General features: G+C 36.5%; 1 protein-coding gene across 2 annotated transcripts in view; it reads right to left on the bottom strand.

Annotated features, from left to right (window-relative positions):
• CNTNAP5 (contactin associated protein family member 5) overlaps positions 1–14,357 on the bottom strand; it is a 432,771-nt gene that overhangs the window by 169,483 nt on the left and 248,931 nt on the right. For both annotated transcript variants that reach the window (XM_087950302.1, XM_087950301.1), the window contains exon 10: positions 11,719–11,890. In XM_087950302.1, coding sequence (XP_087806428.1) covers positions 11,719–11,890 — 172 coding nt within the window. The remainder of the gene's footprint in view (positions 1–11,718; positions 11,891–14,357) is intronic.

The raw sequence follows: 14,357 nt of genomic DNA, 5'->3' as shown, positions 1-14,357 counted from the left end.
CAACCCTGTTTTTCCTTTTTGCCAAGTCTATTAAAATGACATAATATTGAATGGGTTTTATTATAGTAAGCATAAGTGAGGCTTGAAAAAAATGAGCAGTTTCATGGCCAGATGAAGACTTGAAGACATGCCAACTACAGTCTTTGTAATATGTTTAATCAAACCTTTAAAACATGTGCTTTCTTCATTGCAATCAACAGATAAATATACATTTTCCATATTATGTACTATTTATTAAAGTCATGAAGAAAAGCTAATTGCTCGTGGTTGACAAGTCTCCTAGGTCTATATAACCTTATAATAATGCTAATAGAATATGTGTCCTCACGACTACACTAAAGTATTATTGTTTTATTGTTGCAATTACTGTATGTTTTGTCTTTTCCTAAAGAATTGAAAAATGCATACGCCGGAGTGGATCTTTCTCCTTCCAATTTTTCATTACAAATATCCAGTAGGCTGAGGATAGTAACTGTATTGAGGGACAATACTGGTGAGCTCCAGTAGGGGAAGAGAAGAGAATTGATCCCAGATGTTTTGAGCCCTACTCCTTTACCTTATCTACACTATATTGCTTCTCCCTAATTGCTTAACTGTTGTTTAATTTGTTAGAAAAAAAATTATAATGGAGTCCTTCAATGTGTTTTTTTTAACATTTGTGTTTACTTTGTTTTTTGTTAAAAACAAAGCACAAAGCCAAACTGTATGGGCTTTGGAGTTTTCTACGACAGACCTACCTTTGACTTGAATGCAGCTCCCTGTTTTAGAATTCTTCTGATTGTTATAATTTAATTGTCATTAGGATTGTAATATACTTCATATTGTAAATTAATTATCAACAATAACCTCACAATTATTCAACTAATTACCTTATAATTGAATGTTCATACTCTTGTGCACATTAGAAGACAAATCCAAGCTCTACTGAATTTCAGTCATGACTCATAATGAGTTTGGCCTATGCCATCAATATTGTGCTCCAAGAGCTACCTTCTTAGCTTGCTCCAAAAATATAAGATGCTGGGCTCCAAGTAAAAATGGAAAGAATGTGATCCATAACAAGAATTGCCTAATCAGGCTTTAGTAAAATCAGGGGTGTCAACCTTAAGGCCTGGGGGCTGGATCTGGCCCATGGGGTGCTTAGATTTGACCCGTGGGGCTGCCCTGGAAACAGTGAAGGACTGGCCCACAGTGCCTCTGCTAGTGAAAATGGAGCTCGGAAGGGCTGTGGGTGGCTCCCCTGAGATCCATTTTCTTTGGCAGTGGATTGCAGGAGGCCATCACAGCCAAAACTGGAGCTCAGGAGCCTGTTTTTGCTGGCAGAGTGCTTGGACCAGCACAGGTGCCTCCAACATGAGTGATGCTGAGTTGGCCACATCCACCTCAGTCCCCTGAATTCAAACACAACCCTGATGCAGCCCTCAATGAAATTGAGTTTGACAGCCTTGAGTAAAAAAGAATGCATGAAAACAAAGACAGAGATGGGGAAGGGAATGGGTTTGCTTTCTTTATCTTGAAAACCTTCTATGGTAGAGGGCCTGAAGAAGAGTTTTCATTACAGATAGTCCTCAAATTACAACAGTTCATTTAGTGACCATTCAGAATTATATTGGACCGGATGGAATATGTGCCTACCTCTTAAAATAGCTATCCACTGCCATAGCCGAACCTCTAAGCATAATCTTTGAAAAATCTTTCAGGACCAGCTCCTTGCCTAACCTATGGTCACAAGCCACAGTCATCCCCATCTTCAAAAAGGGAGACCCCAGCCTAGTTGAAAATTACAGACCAATCTCCTTATGCTGCGTCACCTGTAAAGTCATGGAATCACTTATTAACCAATCCATCATCCTCCACTTAGAGACAAACAACCTACTCTCCAATAAACAATTTGGTTTCAGAAAAAACTATCCTGTAATCTGCAACTCTTACACTGCAAAAACATATGGACGACACAACTCGATCAGGGCAAAGCAATAGACGCAATCTACATAGACTTCTGTAAAGCCTTTGATTCAGTGGTACACGACAAACTACTCCTAAAAATAAAATCCTATGGTATCTCTGGACAACTGCATAACTGGATAGAAGCATTCCTGGCAAACAGACAACAAATGGTCAAAATTGGGAGTGTCCTATCAAATTCTGTACCTGTCAATAGTGGTTTCCTCAAGGCAGTGTTCTAGGACCAACTCTCTTCATACTCTACATAAATGACCTCTGTGATCATATTAAGAGCAACTGCGTCCTCTTCGCTGATGATGTAAAGCTATTCAACACCACTGACAATACTGCTACCCTTCAAAAAGACCTCGACTATGTATCAGAATGGTCAAACAAATGGCAACTTCAAATCTCAACAAACAAATGCTCTGTCTTACATATTGGCAAAAATAAATAAATCAGAAAATAAAATACAGGCTGAATAGCCAAGACCTTGTTGATGATCCAAATCCTATGAAGGACTTTGGAGTACTCATCTCTAATGATCTAAGTGCTAGAGCCCACTGTAACTACATAGCCAAAAAGGCATTAAGAGTTGTTAACCTAATCTTACATAGCTTTTTACACTACTAACTAGAGCATACAAAACATTTGCTAGACCAATACTTGAATACAGCTCATCAGTCTGGAACCCACATTATGTATCTGATATTAGCACAATTGAGAAAGTCCAGAAATATTTCACAAGAAGAGTTCTCCACTCCTCTACTCGTTGTAGAATACCTTATGCCACCAGACTTGAAATTCTAGAACTAGAAAACTTTGAATTACGCCGTCTTCGGTCTGATTTATGCATGGTATATAAAATCATACATTGCAATGTCCTACCAGTCAATGAATACTTCAGCTTCAACCATAACTACACAAGAGCACACAATAGATACAAACTCAAAGTTAACCGCACCAAACTTGATTGCAGGAAATACGACTTCAGCAATAGAGTGGTCAATGTCTGGAATACTCTACCCAACTCTGTAGTTTCTTCCCCAAACCCCAAAAACTTTAACCTTAGACTGTCTACTATTGACCTCACCCTTTCCTAAGAGGTCTGTAGGGGCGTGCATAAGCACACCAACGTGCCTACCGTCCCTGTCCTATTGTTTCTCTTATTCTTCTTTTATTTTTCTTATATGTACCCATTTCATGTATTCACAACTATGTATACACTTATACTTATTATCTTGTAAACAATTGGCAAATCAAATAAATTAAATAAATAAATATAGCAGCCCTGAAAAAAAGTGATTTATGATGGGTTTTCACACTTATGATAATTGCAGTATCCCCATGGTCATGGGATCAAAATTCAGATGCTTGACAACTGACTCATATTTATGATGGTTACAATGTCCCAGGAAGGGTCTTTTGTGACCTTCTGACAAGTCAAGTCAATGGGAAAGCCAGATTCACTAAACAAGTGTGTTACTAACTTAACAGCTGCAGTGATTCACTTAACAACTGTGGCAAATAAAATGGGACAAAAATCACTTAACTGCCTTGGTTAGTGATGGAAATTTTGGGCTCAATTGTGGTTGTAAGTCAAGGACTACTTGTATGTACAGTGATATTCTCTTGTGGAATGTAGTCTTTCACAGAATTAGAAATTCTAAATAGCCAGGTCTCTCATGGATGGCTGAATCTATATTTATTTATTAAATTTATATACTGTTCATCTCATAATCAATCTCATACTTCTTTGAAAAAGAAAACATACAGAAAACAATTTATTTTCCATCAATAAATGAGAACAACCCTAATCACTTTTTCATAAAACTTTTTGTTAAAATGTTTGGATTTTCATCCCCCAGCAAAAATTACACAAAAAGAGAACAGAATATCTCACTGCCATTTTCAACAGTAGTATTTTATGGCTGAGGGCCTCAATGTAATTGCCTCTGACTGAAATTACTTCCACCTTAGATTTTGAATATATACATCCTGCTTTCAAATAGGAATTAGCTGCTGCATCATCACCTCTGAGGCACAGAAGCATGGGCTATGCCCAAGGGCAGTTTAAAGAGACAAATATAGCTGTCGTTTAAGAGTCCTCGATTCTTAAATTAGTTACCAGTTAATCATGGAAAGCTCCCTAGGTGCTCTGAATGTGTCACACAACATATTCCTTCCTTAGTAACCTTCTGGCAGGAGAGAGAGAGAAAGAAAAAAGAAAGAAAGAGAAGAAGTCTGCAAAGAATCTATGTCTTTCCTGTCCCTAAGATTATTACAACTACTGGCTTCTGTCACCATTCTTTCTCCCAGCTTGTTTTACCTTGATTGCCTAATTTAAAATAATAAACTCTTGCCAGATAATTGTCTCAGAAAGTGTTCTCAGCTATCTGACAGCTAGCAGTGCCTGTTTCTCCTATCAAGTGCACCCTAGGAATAATCAGAGAGAGAGAAATAATAATCTAGGGCATGAGCAAAATCTGCTTCAAGTAATAATAGCAATATAACAGAAGATAGTCAGCAATATAGCAAGTTAAATAAACAAAAAAGGACTATTGTAAAATACAAAAAAACAAAAAACTTATCTAAGGATTTTTCTTCTGCACCTAACATATTTATTCACCCCAATGCTATCATTATTGCTGCTGCAGTTGAGGAGAGTATCTATTGAGATAACACAGGCTTTTTTATCTTGTATGCCATCATGTTTGTTAGCATTTATTTTGTTACTATGATGTTGCATTTTAAATTGTGTAATCTTCACCTAATGTCAGGTTTGATGACAGGAATTCTCTAGCATTCTAGATCAAGCTAAATCCAAGTATGCTAGATAGTTCCTTTAAAGCCTGGCACAGACAAATCAGCTATCAACAGGCACATAGAGATAAACATATACCATTCGAAGAAACAATCAAAAAGCTAAAAAAGGAAACAAAAAGACCCAAACACATTTTTGTCAGCAATCAACATCCAGGACAACAGAGATTAACAGCAGGATTAACACTAGACCAACAATCAAGCAGCCAATAATATACCAATCAAGGGATTACCAACTCAGACAAACAGTAAAGAACAGCCTAATCAAGGAACTCAAGAATACTCCAATCAACACTGACAGGGCAAGCTACTTGTATATAAACAGAGAGAAACCCGACTTCCTTCGAGCACTGTTAACTGGTTTGGGTAATGAAATGTCTGGAAGAGAACAACCAAGCTCACAGAGTAAAAACTCTCTACAGTTCAAACCTGAACTACAAATATTCTCTTCTATTAAATGGACACTCTATTTACATTTGATTAAACTAAGTGAAAGAGATTTTTCACCAAACATTCTTCCCCACTTCAAAATTCTTGGGAAGAGAAACCATTCAGGGTCATTTTTCAGTGATATCTTTATTCTAGACTTTTATTTTTGATAGTATGCTGTAATGGTTAAGGTACTGGATTATGATAGGAGATTCCCTTAATCAAGTCCATAGAAGTCAAGTCCCTGAGTTCAGCCATAGAAGTTCACTAAATGGCTTTGAGCAAATAACTGTCTCTCAACCCATGTACAGCATAGGTATTTTGTTGTAAAGATAAAAATTGGAGAAGGAAGTTTTATATACTGGTACATCGTGTTGAATGTTGTAAAAAAGGATGACACATAAATCTAATAAATGAATAAGTAATGTCTCAAATAATTGGGCCTGGCAATGCCTATCACATCTTGACCATCAAATATTATGAGACTTTGATTAGCTCTTTGCATTTCACTGGAAGCCAATTCATGCACACAGGTTGCTCAAGAAAAACACTGGTGTTGAAACTCCTTTCAGGCCTTCCATGAAGCTGAAGTGGGACCATCATAAAAATCCCATGATCATGGTCCTAACCATGATCCATAACATAGCCACCATTGTTTGGCTACCATCATTTGTGGTGTGCAAAAAAGCAGGCTGAATGCAGAATAGATGCTGCAGTTCTAGATGCAGTTAATAATGTAATCACAAATAAGGAAGGATGACAAAGAAGTATCCTTAGACAGCTTTCCCTAGCTGTCTGCACATTAATTATTTCAGGGCACAGACAATTATTAAATATTTGCTTCTTAAAGCCAAGCAAAGGGATTTAATTTTGATATAAAATAAATGCAATTGAAACAATGGGGCATAATTAGAGAGGAAAGCCTCTCATTTCTGTGGCCAGTTTCATTTTAAGAAAATACATTAGTAATCTGAACTACACTCTACAAATTACATATGAAAGAAGAGCTGAAATGTGCAAGAATAACCCTCTTTTTTCTATTTTTTTCTGATTTCTTTTTTCTTTTCCTCCCCTTCCTTAGCTTTCACTAGGATCTAATTTCCCTCTGGTCTATTTTCTGTAATACAACACAGAAGCCAATAGACTGAGTATGTGAAATAATAGTTAAGAGAGGAAAAAAATGTTAAGTCTGAAATTACACTTCAGAACAAACAACAGAAAGGCAGCAGCAAGGAGGTTCAAGAATAATTTAAGCTACACCATAGATTTTAGAATCTATAAGTAACATATTCAAAAAACAAACAATTAACATTATAAAGTGTGTGTCATGGGGATGTTACAGAACAATGAGTAGATGAATAATTGCAAATAGAGATCAGAATAGTATAATGAGGTGAAATTAGTGTAATTTGGTAAAGAAAGCTAAAGTAGCAATAGCACTTAGACTTATATACAGCTTCACAATGCTTTACAGCCCTCTCTAAGCAGTTTCACAGAGTCAGTATATTGCCCTCAACAATCTGTGGTGCGCATTTTACCAATCTTGGAAGGATGGAAGGCTGAGTCAACCTTGAGCCAGTGAGACTCAAACTGCCAAACTGCTGGCAGCCGGTGATCAGCAGAAGTAGTCTGCATTCTAACCATTGCGCTGCAGTAGCACATAGAATCAGAAGTAATTGGAAAGTTAAAAATGTGAAATTAGGATGGAAAAAGGGAATTTATGAGAAGAACTAATTCCTCTATGGACATCAGCCTATAGATGATGTTTTAACAGAATGCACACCTAAACTCTTAATCCTGCATTTCTCTATACATGTAGATTACTCTGAAATCTTTATGTATGGTATTCAAAAGTTATGCAATCCAATTGGGTGAACATTCTTACAAGCTTCCATATTTCAATGTAAACTCTGAGTGATCTTCTCTCTCCCTCTAAAAATTGGTCGAGATCACCCATGCTGCCAGAATGGACATACTGCAGATCCTATCAGTCAAGGAATTCTGGCTGGTGGGGTCTGGGGAAGAGCTTTTATTTCATAGTTCTCACCCTCTGAAACATTGTGCCCTGCCAGGTGAGATCCACACCCACTCTTTTGGCTTTCCAAAAGGTCCTCAAGACTGGTTCTGCCAATTGGCCGGAGGCCTCAATAGTGTTTCAATAATTTTAGAGAGGGGTCCCCAACCCTCAGCCCATAGGTCACTAACTGGGCCATGGCCTAGTTGAACTGGGCCATATGAGCAGTGGGCCAGAGTGCATGAGCATGCACAAGTGTGCAGCTCGACAAATCAAAGTGGCAGGCCAGTGCACGTGCAGCTCAATTTGTGCAAGTTTAGCAACCCATGCCTGTGTGTGTGTGTGTACCAGCCCACTGTTCACGCAGCTCAGTTCCCTTGTCCCCTCCCCCAGCCATCAAGCCATAAAGATTGAGGACCACTGGACTAAGGTAATACCCTGCCTCCTCCCTATGTGCATCTTGCTCCCTTCTTCTCATCTTTGTCAATTTTAAACCAAATTTAGTATTATTTTCTATTGTTTCAATGGTTTATATAGTTGTTATAAGCCACCCAGGTGAGATGGATAGCATATAAGTTTAATAAACAAATACATCATGGATTCCAACCATAGAAAATAATTCCAATTTTAGCAACTCCCCATACTAGTTACATGCCTTTACACAAAAGTTGTTGTTGTTGTTGTTATTATTATTATTATTATTATTATTATTATTATTATTATTATTATTATTATTATTATTATTATTATTATTATTATTATTATTATTATTATTTATTAGACCGCAAAGAGATGTAGTAATGGAGGAGAATAGAACAGGGGCTGTTCTTCTCCCCTTAATGCAACCTGAGCATGTACTTTTTGTTCTTTTATTCTCCAGAAATTATCCAGTGACCCATAGCAGGTTCACAAAGAAGGAAAATAAACCTGTAAGTGGAGCCCTATCTAAGTGTTAAATAAAGAAACAGCGGCAGTCACTTTCCCTTGTAGAAGTGGGTCCCTTTTATTTCTCTCACTCCCCAATTTTTAGAAAAGAACCCATCTCAACATGCATCTGTTAGTTAGCCTTCAGAGCCCAATCTGAACTTGAAAGAGGGAGTTAATCAACAGCGGTTGCCTTCTCTGTAGGAGGTGACTACTCTACTGCTGTTTCTCCCTTTCTCCTTAGAAAAAGAACCAGAAGTAATAGATGCTGAGTGAGATGCTGACTGAGAGAGCACAGAGGGCTCCCCACAACACCGCCTGCAAGCTAAAGAAGCTATCTCAGTCACCTCAGGAAAAACAACAACAACAACTGCTTCTACCCTTCCTATCACAAACATAACCAGAGCTGTTGCTTAAAACAGCTTTTTTAAACCACAGTCCATGAAAGCTTTTAATGACAAGATAGTGACCCGTTTAAAGGAGAAATTCCAGAGATCTGAGTTTTAATATAACCAATATAAATAGACCTGAGTTGTAAAAGCAACTGCTTCTACCTTTCTGAGCTTTAAAATAATTAGTCCCTTTTAATAATTTAAACACAGCCAAATGTGTTACAGCCAAAAGACAAACAGAGGTAGATGCAAGGTTGTATTGACTCATCAGTACCTAAATTACAATGACACGGTTAAAATTAGCCTCAAATATAAGATCTAGCAAGAGCATTAATTAAGCCTATAACACACACAGAAAAGCAACCAATGGCAAGCCGTATGCCCACGGCAGGTATAGATTGGCATATAGCTGTTTCTACACACACGGGGGTGAGGGGGGTGTTCACACGGTTAATGGCAACTGCCTCAGTGAAACGCAAGGAATGAGAGTTCTGGTGGTACAGTAGAACTTTAAACACAGAGTTTTGATCCACCTGGTGACCCGTAGATAGTAAAGTGTCTTGCAATGGCTGAAGAAGGCATTTTATGGCCATGAGTTGCTGTTGTTGCTGTTTGGACTCATTTCGGAAGATGCTCCTTTAACCAGAGTTAAAACAGCTTTCTTACACCTTAGTGCCTGAAAGCTTTCATTGACAAGGTAGTGATCTCATTATGACTCAAATCTATATATTGGCTATAAAAAAAAAACCTCAGTTTCTGGGATTCACTTTCATTGCTGCTTCAGTTTTTAATGCTACTGGAAAGATGAAGAAGGATTATATTTCATCGTGGTACTGAAATCCGAACCATCTATTTTTTTAATGTGCAATCCTATAATCTTTACATTTTGATAATAAAAATACAAGATAATAAAAAAGCTTCTCTCAGACATTGTTCCCTCCTCATACACTAAGACAATTTTGTTTCTATGTTTTCATTTATTTGCCCTGAATTGGTGCCACCCAGATTTCTACAGAGTTAGTAATAGGATCTCCTTTGAACTGTAAAAAAAATAAGATTTTATACCGTAAATACCAGCCTCTAAATACTACCCTTTCTCAAAATACAAGTAGTCCTCAATTTACAACAGTTCATTTAGTGACCATTCAAAGTTACAATGGTACTGATTTATGACCATTTTTAACACGACCATTGCAGTATATCCATGCCAATCCCAAAACATAGTTCAGTGCAGCCTATTGCAGTATCAAAGAGCTGAACACATCACTCCTATCTCCAGCTGTATGTACTGTATATATGAAAGTGAAGAAGTCATACTATCTACCTTCTCCAGCAAACTTAGCAACAGCAGAAAATGTTTGAGCATTTTGGAAGGGTATGAAGGGCTTTGAAGCATCTGTTTCATTCTATTGTTTTGAAGCAGAAACCTGGTTCAGTTTACACAGCTGGTCTCACTGAGATGATTTGATGGAGGAATCATTGAATCAAAGTACTATTGACACTTTCAGAGATAGATAGATAGATAGATAGATAGATAGATAGATAGATAGATAGATAGATAGATAGATAGACAGACGGTGGATAGAAAGATAATAAATAGCTGATAGGTAGATAGAGATGATAGACTATTGACACTTTCAATGATCGATAATAGATATCTGATAGATATCTGATAGATAGATAGATAGATAGATAGATAGATAGATAGATAGATAGATAGATAGATAGACAGACAGACAGACAGACCAAAATGACAGGTTTGTTTTAAGAGATTCGTATTAAGATGATTATCTTTGTTGATGATGAACTTTTTATCCAAGTGTAGCAGCAATGTTGATCATGCTTGTCTACCAGGATAGATTGAAGTGCTTCAATAGCAGGTTTGCCTGAAGCATGCACTGAAAATGATCGACCTTAAAGACTTTCAGGCATAGTAAGGACATTCCACTCTGGATGCAAAGAAACAGTTCTGCAAATAGTTCTGCAAACAGCGCTAAAAAGGTTTTTGCTGGAAAGACCTTTAGTATATATACAACTAAAAGAGTTACAGTAACTGCTTTTATGGACATTTCCTTTATGCAGGGGGCTGTTTCCAAACTAATGGAGCCTGGACAAGTGAACCATGGAGCATGAGGACCAGGCTAATAAAAACCAGAAAATGTTCTAGTATAAAACCATATAGAAAAAAAGAAAAGAAAAGCTACAGTAAGCATCCCTAATACTTTCTTTTGAGATTGTCTTTCTAGGAAGGTAGCAAAGCACTGGGGCACAATGATTTGCCTTTTTAATTTCAAAGAATGGAAATAGAGTCTGTATTGTAAGTTCCAGAGGAATTCTTAAGAACAAACTTCATGGTGGAATCTGATACTTTACACTTTCTAGGATGCTAGTTTCTCATTTCATTTTTTAAAATTAAAATGTATTTTTAAATCAAACCTGGTGATTGTACAGAATAACAGAAGCTTCATATACACATTGATTTTTCAAAAATAAAGCAAACCAGTTAATAAGTACTAGCTGCAATTCTAGACTAATTGGTATATATCAGTCTCTTTGCCATTTATAAACCAAAAGTAAATAACTGAGTTGTCTAAAACTTTTTTGCCTTATAACCCAAAGGCAGTTCTTCTTTGTTACTAACAACAATGCTAGACAGTGAATTAAGACTGAATCCTTGCCTATGTATTTTAGCCTGGTCCTCAGGATGATTTCTAAAATAATTTGATTTCTAGCAAGATCAATATTACTTTATTCTGCTTCTAGTTTTAAAAAATCCAGTGTTCACTGCAGCATTTTGCAACCCAGAATTTATTCAGATAAAACAAGTTGAGAAGAAGGCATATTTAGATCATTCAAACAATGGCTTTGCTGTTTATTTATTAACTTAAAAGCTGTCAAAAATGCTTTGGGTATAATTTAATTCTTGCACAAATCTACAGCATGGTTTAATTTGCATATTCCATCAGAGAGAGAGAGAGAGAGAGAGAGAGAGAGAGAGAGAGAGAGAGAGAGAGAGAGAGTGCATTTCACACAATTTATTGTTGCTTTGAAGTGATATTTTGCAGTAGCAACTCTGTTAAACCTAATATTAATAATGACAGCATATTAAAATTTCTAGTTCTAGCAAAACCGCACTTATAAACCACTTATCTAAAAGAAAATAACAAGACAAAGGAAAAGGAGAATAATTACCTGTCTTTGATGCCACAGATATCAATGCGCAAATCACTGTAATTCCCCAGGGAGCCTTGCTGAACTAAAGTAAGGTCCTTGGGCTGGTTATCAATAAAGATGAGTCTCATGCAACCTTGAAGAGCCATAATGGGATTTAAACATTTTGAATCGGTAAAATTGTCAGGGCACCCTGTGAGACAAAGAAAGTAGAAAGCAGTGAGATGAAGAATACTTAAATGATAAATTTATTTGCTTGGGGATTCATAGAAAGGAAGCCTAATTATTTTTATTGTTGTCATTGCTTGCTCAATGCAAGCATTTAAGTTTCAGATTCTATAGAAATACATTGAAAAAGCCTTCAAACAAAATAGATAATAATGGTGATAGAAGACAGATATTGGGGCAAGTTCAAATTGTATTCCTTTTAAACATTAAAAAGCATGGTTTTTGTTGTCTTCAGAGGGATCCCCCTCCCAGATGGATTGGAGTTGCATGATACAACCTACTTAGGATATCTGTTCACAAATTAAAAGGTTGTATTATATCAAGGCAAAGCATTCACCCTTCTATCCAAATATATGATCTACTGCAGGGGGTGGTGGTGTCAAACTCATGTCGTCACGGCATCGTCATGTGATGTAACACAACTTTTCCCTTTGCTAAACTGGACATGGGCGTGGCCAGCACATAATGCATCCAGCCTGCAGGCCACATGTTTGACACTTCTGATCTATTGTGACTGTAAGTTTTTAAGATCTTATGTAGAGAAATCCCTTCCTTGACTTTTTTTTTTTTTTGTATTAGGCTTCAGAGATTAAATTCAGGTATTTTCTGATTATAAAATATGTCTTTACCTTATTAAGAGATCTTAAGAAGAGCTTGGCTCTATTTTATTTATTTTTATTTTATATTTCATTCTGCCTTACTTATTTTTTTTTTTAATAAACAACTCCAGTTGGGAAACATACCTAATATGCCTTCCTTCTCCTATTTTCCCCACAGCAACCCTGTGAGGTGAGTTGGGCTGAGAGAGAATTCTGAACATTAATCTTAAGACCCAGTTTGTTTACTAAAGTTATCAAAAATCCCCATTAAAATAATTTCTTGCTCATTTTACTTTCTCTACAATTATAGAAGCAGCATAAAAAGAGCAATTATCATGCTATAATTAGTTTTACTTTATAATGAGAATAGATGTGCTGATTATTAACAAAAATAAAACTCGATTAATGGACATGAAAAGGTTTGATTTACTGTTGGGAATTAATATAAGGATGGGAGAAAACCAGCCTTTAAAGTCTGATGTCGTCTCTGCTATTGGAGGAGCTGTTTTGTACTCATGCTAGGAACTTTTGGGGATCATGGCAGCTTATTGCTTCCTTTTTTTTCCTTGTCCCCTGATCATCTCCTTTATCTTATTTCATTTATTTGTCTTTTATCTCTCTGGTCTTTCCTTTATCAGTTTCTTTCTGGAGTATATAATCCACTCCAACCTTGCACCTTCTACAGTAGTTTGTTTCAGTATCTGTGGATGGCACATAGTTGGGGAAAGCTGTCACTTCCTATTGAATATCAGTCTTGCAAGCCATATAGGGACTTATGAATTTAGATTCTATCTCTTCTCTTTCCAGTTCCTCTTTTTTTCCTTCACTGTGGCCAATCATTACTGTTGATCAAACAGCCTATTTCCACAACCTATTTTCACAATGGCTCACCAAGGGGTTCAGACTGACTTTGTAGCACAATGTCAGCAACTGCCAATAATATACAGTATTATCATTATTCTAAAAGTACAAACAAGGATGTAAAATTTCTTTATTTAATTTAATGTGTGTGTGTGTGTGTGTGTGTGTGTGTATAAATATATGTATGTATACACACCCATCTCACCAAGGAGACTCGGGGTGGTGCACAGCAATAGATAAAAGCCAAAAATACCAAATATGAATCCATAGTAATAAATATGATAAAAACCAAATATCAACATACATTTGTGAGATGTACCAAAGAAAAACATAACAAGGAAATAGAAAAGGCAAAGAGGTTAAAATCACAGATTGGGAAATGGGGAGTGACATAGCTAAGCTAATAAATGAAGAAAAAAAAACTGTCAGTGAAGACAGCAGCAACAGAAAAATGATAATAACAACTACATCTGACTTATTGTGCAATGAACCATAACAATAATAATCCAGTTTAGAGCATGGATGAGGCAAAGACAAGTTACAATGCAATAGCCTTTGCTAAGAATGTATTAAAATGCCAAGTTATATCTTATTTTACAAGTGATTAGTTTAGCTGAATGCTTATCTCTAGTCTACTATAGGACTAATATATACTAAAAACCATCTATTTTTGATATAACCTAAAATTGCTGCAAAATCTGGGAGACATAATATAGGACTTGGTGAACTCAACTACGTGGTCACAGAACTCCCCCTTCTACCATGGTGCTCAGCTAGCAACCTCTTAAGATTATGCCAGAGCAACAATAAAGTAACAATGACTTACAATTCTAGTATCAACTTCATGACAAGTTCGGCTTTAGAAATCCTATGCCACCTTTTTTTTTTCAAAACCAAGATGGTGTTTGAATTACACTGAGCTTTATGACAGCTTGTTGAAGCTATATCAGCATCTGGACTAAACCTATCATT

This window comes from Notechis scutatus, chromosome 1 (assembly GCF_049901735.1).
Source record: "Notechis scutatus isolate UNSWTSFEM ecotype Mainland chromosome 1, rNotScu1.2, whole genome shotgun sequence".
In the NCBI taxonomy this organism is placed as follows: domain Eukaryota; kingdom Metazoa; phylum Chordata; class Lepidosauria; order Squamata; family Elapidae; genus Notechis; species Notechis scutatus.
The sequence above is the reverse complement of the archived record's forward strand: the minus strand, read 5'-3'. Positions and strand labels throughout refer to the sequence as shown.